Raw genomic sequence first — 15,493 nt, 5'->3', positions numbered from 1 at the left:
AGACAAGAGGTTATTCCAGCAAAAAATAAAAATAAAAAATATCTGAGCAAAAGAAAAAGGTAAAAGAAGGCAACCCACTTGTCATATTATCCACTTCAAAGCTTAATGCATTCTTTTTGGCCTCAAGCCAATGAGGATAAGATGACCCCCACCGTCTTTCTTTCCATAATATGAATATCTAAAGCTACTCCCCATGGAAGCGCCTGCCATAAGACCATGGCCTGCACTTCACTGTTCTCACCCAATTTCATTCCCATATCCACCACAACACCTGCTAAACATTTGGTTTCATCCCACCCTTGTCTTTATCCATGTCGTTATTTTCACTACTACAATAGCAAGAGAGAATTCCCACTGCCAGCAGTGGCTTCAATCCCCTACCAGCCCATCAATGTGGACTACTTGGAGGGAGAATTCAGTGGCCATGGTGTCACCTTTGAAGGCATTGGTGATAGCTGCGTTGCCAAGATGGGATTGGAAAATGGAAGCACTGCCACCTTGATGCTGCCAAGTGGCTTAATTTCATCCTACAAGACTCCCATGTGGCATGGCGGCATGGTTGAATTGCTGCACACATCAGTCTCTAAGGGGGAGAATGGTGGAGCTGTCATTCAAGGAGGGGTGTCTTTGGACTTTGATTGTTGCAGTGAAGGCCAAGTTTCATGGTCTCCGCACAATTGGACTCTTCTTGGTGTAAAAGGCGATGCTCAAGAATCTATTCAGGTGTGTTTCTTTGTTTCGTTCATGACGTAAGACTTAATTCTATTTAATTTAGATAAATTCTCAGTGAAAGAATATATATGAACTGGTCGAATGCAGGTAGAGCTGATAAGCAGGGATTTAGAGAACATGGTTGAAGTAAAATACATTGTGACTCTCCAAGAAGATATCTTAAGCTCTGAGATTGTAGTCTCCAACTCAAAGTCTTCATTGCTGCAACTTAGGGGGTCCATTGTAAGCCATTTGACAGTGAGCACGCCTGATGCTACATATGCAATCGGGTTAGAAGGGTCAAATTTCTTCAGCAGGCCACCATTTTTGACAAATTTTGGAATAATCCCTCCAGACTTCGGCCAGAAAAATGAATCTGGTTTTGGCCAATTATGGGGTCAAATGGCACTGAAAGGACCTTTGTCTGGCTGGGGTACAAGAAATCCAAACGCAGATGAGGCAGCAGAAAGCAGCTTAAGAGAAAGGGAAGAGGAAATGGTGGGTGAAGAAGATGACAACTATAAGCACTTAACAGAAGAATTGAGTCGGATATACACCAGTGCGCCCCGGAATTTCACAGTCATTGACAGGGTACTTTTCTCTTACAATAACCAAATTCTAACATCTCCCTGTAAATTGCTGCAATATCGATACTTACACTACAAATAATTGTACTTGATAAAGCATTTAAACCAACTTATTGAGTTTTGGTAACATTCATGTATCTTGCACATTTAGAACATGGAATTCTAGAATCTCACACATAGCTTTTGTTCCCCAGAGGGCTTTTGTTTCTGCAACAAGTCCATTCTAGAAGGTAGCTTACATACGATACTAACAAAAATTACTGACTTTGTTTTTGCACACTATTCATAAGGAGGCCATCCACTGATCCACACAGTTGTTGGTGGCCTTTTCATACAAAAATGAACCATTTTCTTCCTGTTTCCTTTCTGACCTTTATCATCGAACAGGGTAGAAGAAACTCAGTGGTGGTCGGAAGGGATGGATTTGATGAACTATACATGTTCAGTCCTGGCTCAAGCTATGAATATTACAGCACGTATTCTTATGTATGTGTTGGCCAATCAGCCGTGCTTAAGCCAATAATCGTGGGTCCTGAAGAACAATGGAGAGGTGGGCAGCAGTTACACAACCCAAATCTCTAAATTATTTATAGGCATGCCATTGCTTTCATGTTATTTGCAGGCAGTATCAAGGGTACATCATTTTGTGCTTATTTGTGAAAAAATAAGTCGCTGCTTTACTGCTCATCAAGTTGATGTATGGTGCTTTTATCCTGAGTTTAGTATCTTTAAAAAAGAAAATAAAGCATATTTTGTAGGTTACTATTGGGGAGTGGAAATGAAAAGAAATCGTGTTTCTTGTAGCTATCAACCATGGAAAAGGCTTTTGTGCTGTATTTTCTCTAGGAATCATATCAAATGCCCGTAAGGAACATATTACAAAAAAATACCCCAACGTTTACTACTTTCTGTTTTTTTGTGGCTGGATAGCATATGATATGCTGCACCAAGCATGTGCATTCAAAGCTCAAAAAACCTCCAAATTTATGTGCTTGGAATGAATGATGCTCCAAAGCGCCGCCGCCTGGAGCATTTTAAAGTGACGGTTGAAAAAACCTATCATTTCTAGAAGTCTCAAGCCTTGTGAAACCCTAAGCCCCCTTCCAGAGCGCCGCCGCCTTAGGGGAGGAGGGATGCCCGTTGCTTGCATCCCTCCTCCCTTCCTTGCTTCTCGATTTTTGTTTTAGGTTTGTTTCTGTTCTTTGGTGTTTTCTGTTCTGTTGTGCTTGTGTTCTCTCTCGGTGGGTATTGCTTTTGGGGGTTTTCACTCAAACTCTCTCCCTCCTTATTTGTTTGTGTGTGCCGCCGATCTCCTCTGCGCTCGCTTCGCTGCTCACCGCTCGCTGTCGGGTCTTTTCACGCGCCCCTCCCGCGCCAAGCTTTTTGTCCCACCTTCTGCGGCGGTTTCCGGCCAGCTCGCGATCGGCCTCCTCCGGCTGCCATGACTTGCTTTGAGTGTTTTTCGCATTTATTTTCCTGTTTTGTTGTTTTTCTATTTTGTATTTCCTATAAGTTCCCCTGTATTTGGTTTTATTTGCTGTAATTTTTTTTCCTGCATTAGTTTTATTGTCCCTTTATTTCTTTGTATGGTTTTATTTATGCTTGTAATAAGGCTTTTTCCTCCTGCTTTGTTGTGCTCGGTTGCTGCCCGATATTACTGGTCCAAACCTTTGGGTTGTGGATGTGAAATTTATTCTGGCTTTCGAGTCGAGGAGGATGAGTATCGGCTTGTGGGTTTTGCTCTCAAGGCTGAGGAATAAGTATCAGCTTGGGGGTTTTGCTCTCAAGGCCGAGGAATAAGTATCGGCTTGGGGGTTTTGCTCTCAAGGCCGAGGAATAAGCGCTACTTATGCATTAGATGGTGTCTGTTTGATACAGATCTAAGTTTTCAACCTGATATTTAGTCATAAGTTAGCGAATGCTATGTTTTGGTTGATTTGGTCTGTTGTTGATGACCGTAATTTTAGCTTCGGCTATGATTTACTTCTAAGCTCTTTGCTCTGTTTGTAAGAGCTTTAGGCTCGCAACTTTTATCAATGAATGAGTATGATATGTTTAAAAAAAAAACAAAGAAAAAGGAATGAATGATGCTCCACATTTCTGAGTCTTGTGGCCTATTGAGACTGGTTCTGATAGTGCTGATGTCTCTTAGAGTACATCTTAATATCAGGCAAGTATTGGGATTCAACCAAAACTTTAAAAAGAAAAAGTTAAAAGCAATGAAGCACAGAAACCATAGTTCCCAAGAACAACACTACGATTTAGATGATTGAATACTTCAAATATTGTTACAGCACTTGCATGGAATCCTCCAGTAAAAAGATCAGATTTTGAAAAAGATTTTCACCATCAGTCATAGCCCTGATTTACTATTATCACATGAACATGATATGGCGCACATCAAGTCGGAACGAGATAGTAGCCTTCATCCTGGTCATTCATCCAAAGTAGTGGAGTAAAAACTGCCAGCAAAACAAAAAGGAGGCCACAAACAAATTTTGAAGTAGTCTTTCGACGAGCCTTTTGAAGGACGGGCCTCTGAGTTTCAGTTTTATCTTCAGGAACTGCTTCTTGGGACACATGCAAATCAGCATCAGTAAGAACATCATCAGTTGATGAAACTGATTCACGGCCACCTTGGTACTCCTCGCCATTGGCATATATGCTTCCATTTTCTTTGCCATTACAGTTCATATCATGTGAAAAACCATTTTGGTCATATTTGGCAGTCGGGCTCCACTCAATATTGCTCGAGGATAGACTTCTGCTGAACCTTCTAGCTTGTTTCACAGAAAAGTCCGAGTTCCTATCATTTGGATCCTGAAGAGAGCAAATGAGCTTCCTCGGAGTCCTAAAGATCTTGACGTTTTCAACATTCATCTGAGTGCGCGACCTCTGAAGCACAAAAAAGAGGGAGTGGCAATGTGTTAATGGGCCAAAATCAGTCACACAAAAGAACATAGAATCGAACTACCAAAATGGCAGAGTTTGATAAATGAAAGCTTCAATTAGAAGCACGACAGAGGACAAGAACACAACTTACAATACTTTCCAAACATCGGCAGCCTTAATGGGCTGGAAACCAAGTTCATAGTCATAGGAAAAGCAAAGTTTCAAAAAACAAAAAAAAGTTATAAAGAAACTTATACTTTCAAGAGAACAGACGGCTTCTTCTTAAAAATGTCTTGTTAACCAGAAACTTAAAAGTGTCCATCAATTCTATATCTTGGGCACGACGGTTTCTTCTTCAATATAGAAACAAACGCAAACAGAAAATTATGATAACATGTATATGATCAGCATACCAGGGGACTAGTCGTAGTGCTTTTTGAAATTCCATTCCTAGGATTTCTGTGCAAGAACCCTGCAAATTCCTCTGTGTAATCTCCTCCATTACAAGTAAATTCATTACTCCCAGTGTATGTATTAGATATGGGACTTCCACGAACAGCCTCTGAGAACAAACCATCCTTGAGAGACACATCAACCCCTCCATTCTCATAACTCCAAAGCTTCCGGTTCACACTTCTACGATCATACTCTGAATTCTGAGAAACCTGCGTCATTGAAATGGGAGACTCAACTAATGACTCATATCCAAGAAAGGAATCAAGAGTCTGTGATTCAGGCGACGCAGATGAAGGAGATCTATCACCAGCTCTCCATAAATCCCTCCTACTACGCTCTCTCCGAATAAAATTTGATCCAGTGTTTGAATCGGGACCATTCTCAACATTTGACCCCTTCATGGCAGCTATTCTCCTTGCAGTTTGCAAAGCTTCAAAAGCAGCACCTCTGACATAAGCCATCCTATCAGATTGACACTTCTCCATCTCTTCAATTATCAACTCAAGCTCAGAGAATATGCTCCTGGCATCCAAACTCCTCATCAGGAAATTCACCATTTGTATAGCCAACAACCGTTTCTGAGAATTACTCTCAGCAACCCCAGCAGTCAATATCTGCAAACCAGACTGTATTAACAGTCTTGCATATGCTTCAACAATTAAACCATTACGCTTTGCCAAAGCCATCACCAGACCCATATGTGAATTAGTCTGAGTGGACTTCTCTTCCAAAGCAGCGGCGACATTTTGACAAACCTTATTAACCATATCATCGGAAGCAAACCTCCAATTATCCGAATCCACAAGAGCCTTTAAGCAAAGGGCAGCCCCAGAGGTCAGGCACTCTTGAGAACCCAAGAGAGAATCAGAAAGAGGCTTACAGATAGAATGAATTATATGCCTCTTCTTCTCTTCTGGGGTAGTTGGGTCGATCCCATATCGTGCAATGGCTGGAACCACCTTCGAACAAGCCTGTTGAAGAGGAAAAGATCCTGCGCTCGAAGCTAGGGTCGAGATTATGCATGACATGATGCTGTCTATCAAAGGAACAATTTTGACACCGTGAACACGGGCAAGAACTTCATAGAGCGAAATTGTGCACTCCCCAGACAAAGAGCCAGTTCCCTTGTTTTCTGAAACTTGGGCTAGAAAAAGTGGAATTGTCTTGGAGTCCAAATCTTTCACATAGGATTTCAGTGTTTTCATTGCTGATTTACGACTGTCAGCATCTTTGTCAAGATTTGCCAACTCTCGCCGAAGTATTGGGCTAAGATTCCTACCCATTGTTGACCTATAACAATCCAAGAAAAATGTCAGTGAAACTACTTAGGTGGAATCATAACCATTTGAGATAATCTCCTCAGAAAACGTGTCAAAAAATCCTCAGTTAAATGTGAAAAAGGACTAAAAGATCAAATCTTTGAAGGTTTTTGTGGAAGATTTCAGTCCTCTTCGCGATTAAGAGCGTGTATATGGCACCTGAATCCAATACTTTTTACCGGGAAGATTACTGATTTATTGCGGCAGGAGTAGTGGGTGCTTGACTGTCAAAATTTTCCGGTCTCTATATGAACTGATATCAATAAAAACTCTTTTACAATTAACACTTGAAGAGTGTACCATATAATCACAGTGGACACTGCAATTCCCATTCTTTCTCGTTTGTCAAATACAATTGCTGGAATATGTGTTCTTTCCTTTCTTCAAGATTAACATCGACAAAATGCTAACATATGCGAAATCGATGAATTGAAGCATGGAACGTGGAAAATAAAATAATAAAATGAAGATATCTTATCATGATTTTGAAAGTTAGAGTTTTTCTTGGGCCAAAAAACAAATAAAGATCTAAAATTTGAAACTACATTCTTGCCTTCTGTGTCAAATTCTTTCAGTAACCACAAGAGTACTCTTTGATAGAAAAAAAATGAGAAGGGTGTTTCTTCTATGGTCAAAATAACAAAACAAAATATACTCTTTCTCAAAATTTACTGTGTCAAACTCAAGAAGCATGTGGGTATCTCACATTTCGAACTATAACAACATATAAAGAATCAAGAAGAGCACAAAAATATAAAGTTGCAAGAACAGAGAGCGTGCCTACAGAGAGAAAGCGTAATCTTTTGCCCTTCCGTCTGCTTCTTCTTCTTCTTCTTCTTTGTGTTAAAGGGCGTGCTTTGAACGCTCTATGAAATATGATTTCTGTCTTATGTAGAGGAACAGAGATATCTCAGAAAAGAAGTAATGCGGGAATCTGCTTCAAATGAAATGGAAATCAGAAAATGCAAGAATTTAGAACCCAAAAGCCAAAACCAAGCAAGATATGAGAAGAAAAGAGTGGTGAGAGAGAGGGAAGTGATTTGGGGCGTAGAATTTGGGATGCACTGATAGTCATAGTAAGAAAGTAGCGTGTATTTGGGGGCTGTCTGATTAGGTTTCCTGTTCTGCGTGCTTTTATTGGTTCTTCCCCTCAATTTCAAAATTTTTCTTACAAATCCCACCGCTATCCCCTCTCGTAGCGGGTCCCACTCTCTGACTATTTTAATGGACGATAACGCCCCTCTTGGATTTCAATTGTTCAAATGGTAAATTTGTTGCTCTATTTTGTGTTAGTAGGATGTATTTTCTGCACATTAAAAATATAATTGATTGCAAATTAGATATGTTCGTTCAAATTCAGTCAAGAAGACCTGCTAAGACAAGGAACATACATGGGTTGGCTTATCGAAGGTACCAACGAAAAATTAAAAGAAATAATAACTTGAGTCATTTGTCACTTTTACTTATTAAACCGTTGTTTTTACAGTAAAGCGTAAAGCAAGCAGGTTTGATATGACAAATAATGGAGGTTAAGGGTCTCATATGGAATATGATATATTTACATCAATAGCTTTCCTTTGAGAGATGCTCTAACGAATCTTTCCCTTATTGAACCAAGTGTAAATAGGTAAGAGTATTAATAAGGATATATCTTTCTTTATATGATTCTCTTACCATATATCAATCGGGTAAGTGATAAGACGGTTGGCAACCCCCCAAAAGACAAATAGGCCTTCTTGAACCATGGAGTAACATGCTTTATTGGGTTTGAGGGGCTCTATTAAATGACATCACTATGAAAAAATATAATTATAATAAACCATTCTTATAATCCATTATTTTTCACATAAGTTGACTCATTTATATGATGGACAAACAATTTTTACAAATTGCTTTGTAGGAAATTTCTTATAAATTAGCCTCTAAAAATGATATGTGTCCTTACATGTGTCATATGAGAAATACATTTTTTTTTTTTTTAATAGCATGTGCTTTTTTACATTTTTTTAATAGTTTAAATAACACATGTCGCTTTTAGAGGCTAATTTGTAATAATTTTCAATATTCCTGCCCTTCTATGATTAAATAGGCGCATGCATCACATATTTGCATTTGGATCATTGCTTGCATAATTGTATAGCTTGAGGCCAAAGCCATCTTCACATATACCTTGACATAACAAAGCGAAATGCATGAGTTATGTTCATCGACTTGATGTGCAAAAGGATAGCATAAGCACTTAAAGAAAACATTGTCATTTGACTCATTTTATTGCGTATATAAACAAAATCATTATCATTTAATTATTGAAAAAATCATGGGCTTTTATTTGTTAATTATTTTGTTTGTTAACTATTTTCAAAACTAACAAAATATTAGCAAACAACTCAAAACACGCAATACTCTAAATTGCTTTTACTTTTATCTCACATAAGAACACTTTTTTAAATAAAATAATAATAAAAAATAAATTACATTAACATACATACCAATATTTCTTAGTAAGATAGCAAGATATCAATCTCAACCTCTTTCCATAATTACTCAACACCATATTTTTAACTTTCTCATATATTTTTCTAGTTCTTTAACATTGCTTTTGTTAGTTATAGGTTGCTCAAAATCATTTGGGGCTTCGCACTCAAAATTAAATCCTATACAAAAAACAGCCTTAGCTAAAATATTATATGAGGATATGAACATTCCATTGTGAATTCAACGGATAGCATATTTCATAATTCAAATTAATCACTGACCAGAAGGGAAAAAGGACCAAAAAAAAAAAAAGGCAAAAGAGAAAATTAACTCATCTCGGGCCTATCGGCCAAGAGGGAGTGTGCTTGAGGGCAGTTATGCCATTAGGCTACAATCGTATTTCGAAACAACTCGCGCCAAAAACTTCGTTTCCCGCCCTTCTTCTTTTATACTCCTCAGATCTAACCAGACAGCATGCACCCTAAATAGACAAAAGTTAAAGGGCGAAATGACCACCAGTACCCCTACTTGTTGGTCCACGGCCCATAGCGCACAGGCCCAACAACCTTGTCAAAGCTAGATAGCAAGTATAACGGGAAGGCAAAGGATCAGAGGAATGTATGCATTTGTAGATTCAGTCAATCTTCAACGGATATTATCGAAATAATTTCCGATTACTAATCTAATTACAATTTTCAATCACAATAAGAAACATTATGCAGATTGAATGGTGATAACTCATCCAAATTTTCCATAATCTAAAATTTCCTGGTATAATTAACATTTCCCCACTTCTTTTAATCTGAAAGAGGTACTTAAAACAACAATAATAAGCAATTAATCAAGCAGGTCCAATCTTCCACTATCATTGACATTGCGGTACCTGTCTGCAGGTTGGACAATACCATTTTCCTTTGAACCTTGTCTCAGGTGTCAGCCCGACACATGAATAATGGAACCATTCACCTCCTTGGCACTGTCAACTTATTAAAAGTCAGCTAATCCATACAAGTATCCACAAAGCAACAATGATATGACACAGAAACTATTAACTGTTAAGACTGCTTATCATATCGTTGTAAAAGAAGCTTATGAAACAATTGTAAATCATTTTGGATCCCGTGAAAGAAATATGCATTTATACTCTCACAGGAGGAAAATTTAAAGTACACAAAGTGATAGTTTCTGGAAATAATTTGTTCATATGGATATCTAGAAAGTGCCAGCAGCATTCCTTATGCAGAGAAAACCAAACCAGTAACGACAAGGTGTCAGTTTTCAAATATCCCAAGTTCCTTTCATTTTATAGCGGTGCCAATAATAAATATTAAGAGATAATCAAATGAGAAAAATGGTTTAGTAGTAGTTAATCCACTATTAAAGGTTTTCAAGTCATGTGGATTTCACACATGCAGTTATGCCATGTTTTGTAAGATCTCCGATATATATCCTATTTCAATCCACAAAACAAACATTGTCTATAAATTTTTCTCAAGTAGCTACAGCTGAGACTTCTTATTGTCTCTGGTTAGTAAACTTTTATATCTAATTCGTAGACGCAATCTAACTACAAAGAAGCCATAAGACATTATAACCAGATAACCAGAGAAAAATATAGATAAGGAAGAAAACAAGACTCACATTTTCATTGTCACAGGCAATCATATCTCCAAATGATACCTAAAAGATCCAGAAAATTATAGCATTTTAGTAAATGAATAAAAGCAGTTGAAGCATAACTGATAAATCCAGAAACAATCTAGACAAGAGCTTCCAATTAAAAAATGAAAAAAGTTGGAACCAGAAATCAGGACCTGATGACAGACGCAGTAGGTGGGTTCGTTCGGATCTATAGGTTGATCAACATCCATGGGGGCAGCAAATTCCTTTTTATGGCTTCCTGGAGGAGGCATGAGCTCAAAATCCCTATCACGCTCCCGATCCCAATCCCTATCCCTATAATCCATCCTTTTCGATTGAGGCGTTACATAGAAGGGCTTGCGTTTTTCAATTTTAGGGACAATAGGTAATGAGGGGAGAGTTGCCGGTTCATCTGGTGCTATTTTCCCCTCTGACAAAATTGGAAAAGGGAAAAGAAAAAAACATACGGTAGATAATCATTTAATAAAACTGCCATCTTCTAATGGTTTCATATACCGGGACAAAACTTCTTTCAAAATCACACAAGACATGATGATAGCAGTAAGGTTCACCTACCTTGCTTTAGATCTTCGGCAAAGTTGTTCAGGTCCTCGTCAAGTCTTTTTACATGGCTATCTATCTGAAGCAAATGAAAATAACAAGGTACTCTGTAAGCTCTAGTTATACGAGAGAGGATGTTGAAAGCCCACAATGTATAAAGTTGCACTTGTACTTAACATCCAGCCACCCCAACCCCCCGGGGACCCACCAAAAAAAGAAGAAGAAAAAACAAAGAAGATGCCGGTTAAAGAGAACCCAAAAAAACTGGCTCTGGGTTATGCAATATAGTGCTTGAACTGATGTTATATACAGTGGTATGACATAACTGGTTTAGCCAAGGAGATGAGGTTGTAGGAACTACAGAGCATCATGTGATATCCAGGTCAGAGTCAAATGAAACTTCTGCAGCTTAAACCAGTTCAAACCTTCTCAAGTCACATAATTTTGTTAGTATGTGCAGTACATTATTATTATTTTTTTTAACAAGTATTTCAATCTCATTAAAAAGCACAATATAGGTATTAAATTATTTGTATTCAATAATGTGAAACTCAACAAAGTCCAAAACCAAAACTTAAACACAGTAAAAAAAAACACATAGAATGAGACGTTAGAAGAAATTTGTTTTAATGAATTAAAAAGGGCTCAAGTTATTGAGAGTATCTTGAAAACAATTGTTGCATAACCACAAGATTAATAATGGTCTTTGAAACCTCCCATGGTGATGAAAAACCATGCAGGATTAATAATCACTGGGATAGGGTTGAGAGAAGCCAAGGACGCTGCTTGTGCTCATTGTGGCTACATTCTGGGTTGTACATGTCCAATTATGAAGAAGATACGTATATGTAACTATTGACAATTGCTAGATGTCTTTAGGGTTGTTCTAGATGCAACAAGCAGACTTATGATTACCAAATGGTACAGCTGAATATTGTTTAGGCTGAGAAAGACTCTATTTCCATAAAGTAATTCCATGGCTAAGCATAATTCAGCTTTATTCATCCGTGATTTATCTCTGCATACATTCTATTGAAAAGGATTTTGTTAATTTCTTTATGTAAATTAAAGGAGGATAGAGGAGATATATGAGTCTAAGATAATTGCATTGCACCTCTATAATCTGGATTCTCAAGTTTCTTTCCCATTTGAAGTTCCCCATAACTAAAAGTTTTAAATGAGAACCTCTCGATAAAGTTATATAATACATGACAAGAACCAACAGAGAGCAACCATAGAGGTGACTAACAGAATTTCACCACTAGCTTATTCGTTTGACAAGTATTTGGGGTGCCCATATTTATTAGAACGATGTGGTATAGAAAAATGCACTTCAGATTGAATAGTCATCAAGCATTTAAATCACAGATGGGTGTGAACATACAATGAAGCGACTTATTCACCAACATTTTCCATTTATAGTTCTGATATTGGGAACACTATCCCTAATGGACCCTTTTATATGTTTTTGAAAAAATTATAAGTTGCAATGATATGGTAAACCTTTTACTTTAAGAAGGCTTTAGACATCTTGTGTATCTGGGATGCCTTACGCTTTTAATGATATCTTGATAACTTATCAAGAAAAGAAGGCTTTAGAGAAACCTTTCCTATAATTATTTTTACTATTTGCTATAATACTTCTAAACAAGGTAATCATAGAACCCTTCAGCCCCAACCCCCAAACACGCATTGCTCGATTGTGATTCCTCTTTCAACCTCAAAAACCACATATTTGAACAAATTCCACTAGAAAAGCAAAACCATTCACTATTCATGAACTATGCACACTCCAAGTATGTTGAGAAAAGCACAAAAACCTTCAACCATCAAAACTCATTAATCCTTTGCACCAATTATAAAATACAACCGTGATAACTCATAATATTGTTGAGCAATGCATAAAAGCTAATATCAATAAAAGAAGCCTACCAGGTCATAAGCTTGCCGTGCTAACAAAACCTTCTCGGTGCATAAACTCAACGCATTATCCTGATTTGCCTCAATATCCTTTCGTATTTTCTCAATTGCTGCCTCGTCTTCTTGATTGTTATTATAATTACTATTACTATAATAGTAATTATTATTGTTATTATGATTATTCCCCTTCTTTGAGCTCTGTGAAGCCAATCCCAAGCAGTATTTGGTCTGCTGCCTCGTCTGGTTTATCGTCGCTTTCACCCCCAAAAAATCAAAATTTTCAACAACAAACACAAAAAGATAATGGAAAATTAGAAAAGTAGAAGAATGAGCGCATTACATTGGGAGCGTTCGTCAAGTTCTCGGATGGTATTGAGGAGCCTCTGAAGCTCAGCGGGTAACGTGCTTGCGTCTGCGGAAATCTCCAAAAGTTTCTTTTTAGGCGAAATTAATTTTGGGAAAATTATTGGAAAAATTAGAGGAGTCTTAGAGAGCCTTACACTCTAAATAGTCATCGACGTACACTCCGGTTCGTGCGATTGCCATTGCTTCTCCTCTTCTTCTTCTTCTTCTAGGGTTTCTCTTCTCTACATGGTCCACGAAGTTTAAACGAAGGGAAAAAGACCCAAAACGGTGTCGCCTTCAATGTTAAAGTTTTACCGAACCCAGACGGTTAAGGAGGTGTTGACCGTTGGAGAAGCCGGGAAGGTCTGCTGTTGGTGGTGGGTCTCACTGGAGGGCTGTGCCTGCCAATTGAAATTTATTTAATCCACATTTTTCAACATGGTTTAAGGGTATTTTTTTTTTGCAAATAATAATTGTTTAGGGCAATCTGAGCATTTTTCAAGTTAGAAACATGCATGTGTACAGCTACAAATCCCTTTATCCAATGGAAGGGGATTTTTTTTTTTTTTTTTTTCTTCAAGTATAGTATGGAAGGATAACAATGTGTTTTACATTGCAATTTTATACACAAAAAATGCGATTTAAAATCAAATATAGAAAAATTAAAACAACATATGCTTTTGATAATAACATAGGAGATATGGTGAGAGTTGTTCCTTCTAATTATTATTATTTTTTTTCTTTAGATTCCTAATGTTGAATAAACCATTAATTTCATCATTCAGAAGCAATCCTTAATTCAACTCCTCACCTGAAGACCTAAACTTCTTTAGAATGAATGGATTTTCAACTTTCAAGCACCTATTGAAGCCAATATTGATGGAAAAGGGCATGCCTATTCTCATCCCAGCCTTCCCAGGTTAGTTTCTTCCTCAAAATTTGTCTTAATGCTTTGCTGACTTTGCTATAATCTGATCAGGTTACCATTGGAATTTCCACAACTCAGCTACCTTTGACTTTCTATATGAAAGTTTTCATCTTTGGCCATTCATATGAACTGTGAAGTAACCAAAAGAGACTTCTTCTATTAATCTATATATAAATAAGGGAAACAAGGGAGATGAAAAACTAAAAGAGGCTTATGTATGCAGTGATGCAACGAATCTTTGGCTTTAAAGAGCCTTATGTTACGTATGCAGTGATGCAATCTCTTTGTCATCAAGTGGCAACCTAGTGCAAAGTCATTATTGCCCCACTCAAGGCTAAATCAATTCTCAAACAACTGAGGGCAGTTTTGACATCGTAACACCTTAGGTTTGCAAATGTTTGATCAACAAAAAAAAAAAAAAAACCCATTTTTCGGTGAGGAAGAGAGGATTTTTTGAGTTGACAATTTCTACAGATTCAGATTCATGAAGCTACCCAATCTCTCGGGAGTCCTTTGGTAATTTTCAATTATAAAAGCATTACAATCCCTCGATCATTTCTAAACCCTAAAACAATCAAATACGATTTTCATTCACTGAATCTCCGCTATGGCTGAGGAAATTACCAGGGAACACGCTTCCTCTTCTTCTCGACTTGACGGCCGGGTGGCAATCGTAACCGGTGCCTCACGTGGCATTGGCCGTGCCATCGCCATCCACCTCCACTCCCTTGGTGCAAGGGTTGTGCTCAATTATGCTTCAAGCTCGACAAAAGCAGATCTTCTAGCGTCTGAGCTCAACGCCTCGGCCACCCTTTCTGAGCCTCAAGCAATTGCAGTTCGAGCAGACGTTTCAGACCCAGATCAGGTGAAGCTGCTCTTCGATAGGGCCGAACAAGAATTTGGGTCTATCCACATCCTTGTAAACTCTGCTGGGGTGCTTGATCCTAAGTACCCAACTTTGGCCAAGACAAGTGTGGAGGATTGGGATATGACATTTAACATCAACACCAAAGGTGCATTCCTCTGCTGTAAAGAGGCCGCTAATCGGTTGAAACGTGGAGGCAATGGAAGAATCATCATGATATCAACCTCGGTTGTTGGATCTCTTCTACCAGGGTACGCAGCTTATGCAGCCTCCAAGGCAGCCGTAGAGACAATGACAAAGATAGTGGCCAAGGAGCTCAAGGGTACGGGAGTGACTGCCAACGCTGTTGCACCGGGGCCTGTGGCAACTGAGTTGTTCTTTGAGGGTAAATCCGAGGAAACGATTAAGATGATTGCGGATGCCTGCCCTCTAGGCCGACTTGGGGAGCCCAAGGATGTGACTCACCTCGTGGGTTTCTTAGCCAGTGATGCTGGGGAGTGGATTAATGGGCAGGTCATTAGGGTGAATGGTGGATTTGTTGTTTGAAAGTTGATACATCTCTGATCTCCACCCTCCACACGCCTTTTCTACTCCTGCTCTGTTCTGCCTTTTCTTTTCCCTCTCATTTCAGTTCTCTTCTCGTGTCTGCTAGCTCTTTGTCTCACCAGAAAGCTATTACTGAATTTGTGTGTTCATTTTCTATTGGTATGGTATCTACCATCTATGAATGAATTGGAAGGTGAAACTTAAATAGCAGAACGTGTCAAAGAAACCTGATCGAGTTGCTTTTGTC

General features: G+C 38.3%; 4 protein-coding genes across 5 annotated transcripts; 2 read left to right on the top strand and 2 right to left on the bottom strand.

The window, feature by feature from the left end:
* The first annotated feature begins 141 nt into the window (after positions 1-141).
* On the top strand, positions 142-3,335 carry LOC132192155 (protein NDH-DEPENDENT CYCLIC ELECTRON FLOW 5). Its single transcript, XM_059607405.2, has 3 exons — positions 142-723; positions 820-1,302; positions 1,686-3,335. The coding sequence occupies exons 1-3, from the start codon at positions 217-219 to the stop codon at positions 1,878-1,880; spliced, it is 1,185 nt and encodes a 394-aa protein (XP_059463388.2). The 5' UTR covers positions 142-216; the 3' UTR covers positions 1,881-3,335.
* A 140-nt stretch (positions 3,336-3,475) lies between these two features.
* Positions 3,476-7,079, bottom strand: LOC132192154 (ARM repeat superfamily protein). The gene is made up of 3 exons (XM_059607403.2): positions 6,746-7,079; positions 4,604-5,936; positions 3,476-4,193 (listed from the first exon to the last, which is right to left on the bottom strand). Exons 2-3 carry the CDS (start codon positions 5,927-5,929, stop codon positions 3,699-3,701), a joined length of 1,821 nt encoding a protein of 606 aa, XP_059463386.2. The 5' UTR covers positions 5,930-5,936; positions 6,746-7,079; the 3' UTR covers positions 3,476-3,698.
* A 1,976-nt stretch (positions 7,080-9,055) lies between these two features.
* Positions 9,056-14,537, bottom strand: LOC132192156 (PHD finger protein ING2). 2 transcript variants are annotated; one of them, XM_059607407.2, is made up of 8 exons: positions 14,460-14,537; positions 13,063-13,308; positions 12,903-12,974; positions 12,575-12,816; positions 10,658-10,721; positions 10,255-10,511; positions 10,082-10,120; positions 9,056-9,416 (listed from the first exon to the last, which is right to left on the bottom strand). In XM_059607407.2, exons 2-8 carry the CDS (start codon positions 13,106-13,108, stop codon positions 9,306-9,308), a joined length of 831 nt encoding a protein of 276 aa, XP_059463390.1. In that variant the 5' UTR covers positions 13,109-13,308; positions 14,460-14,537; the 3' UTR covers positions 9,056-9,305. The 2 variants fall into 2 exon arrangements, with proteins under 2 accessions (XP_059463390.1, XP_059463389.1); XM_059607406.2 differs by lacking the exon at positions 14,460-14,537 and adding an exon at positions 13,719-13,938.
* LOC132192158 (NADPH-dependent aldehyde reductase-like protein, chloroplastic) lies at positions 14,252-15,404 on the top strand. Its single transcript, XM_059607409.2, has one exon. The coding sequence runs from the start codon at positions 14,443-14,445 to the stop codon at positions 15,244-15,246; it is 804 nt and encodes a 267-aa protein (XP_059463392.1). The 5' UTR covers positions 14,252-14,442; the 3' UTR covers positions 15,247-15,404.
* Positions 15,405-15,493: the final 89 nt, after the last annotated feature.

Source organism: Corylus avellana, chromosome 10, assembly GCF_965113065.1.
Source record: "Corylus avellana chromosome 10, dhCorAvel1.hap1.2, whole genome shotgun sequence".
NCBI classification, from domain to species: Eukaryota; Viridiplantae; Streptophyta; class Magnoliopsida; order Fagales; family Betulaceae; genus Corylus; species Corylus avellana.
This window is presented reverse-complemented; position numbering and strand designations above follow the sequence as displayed.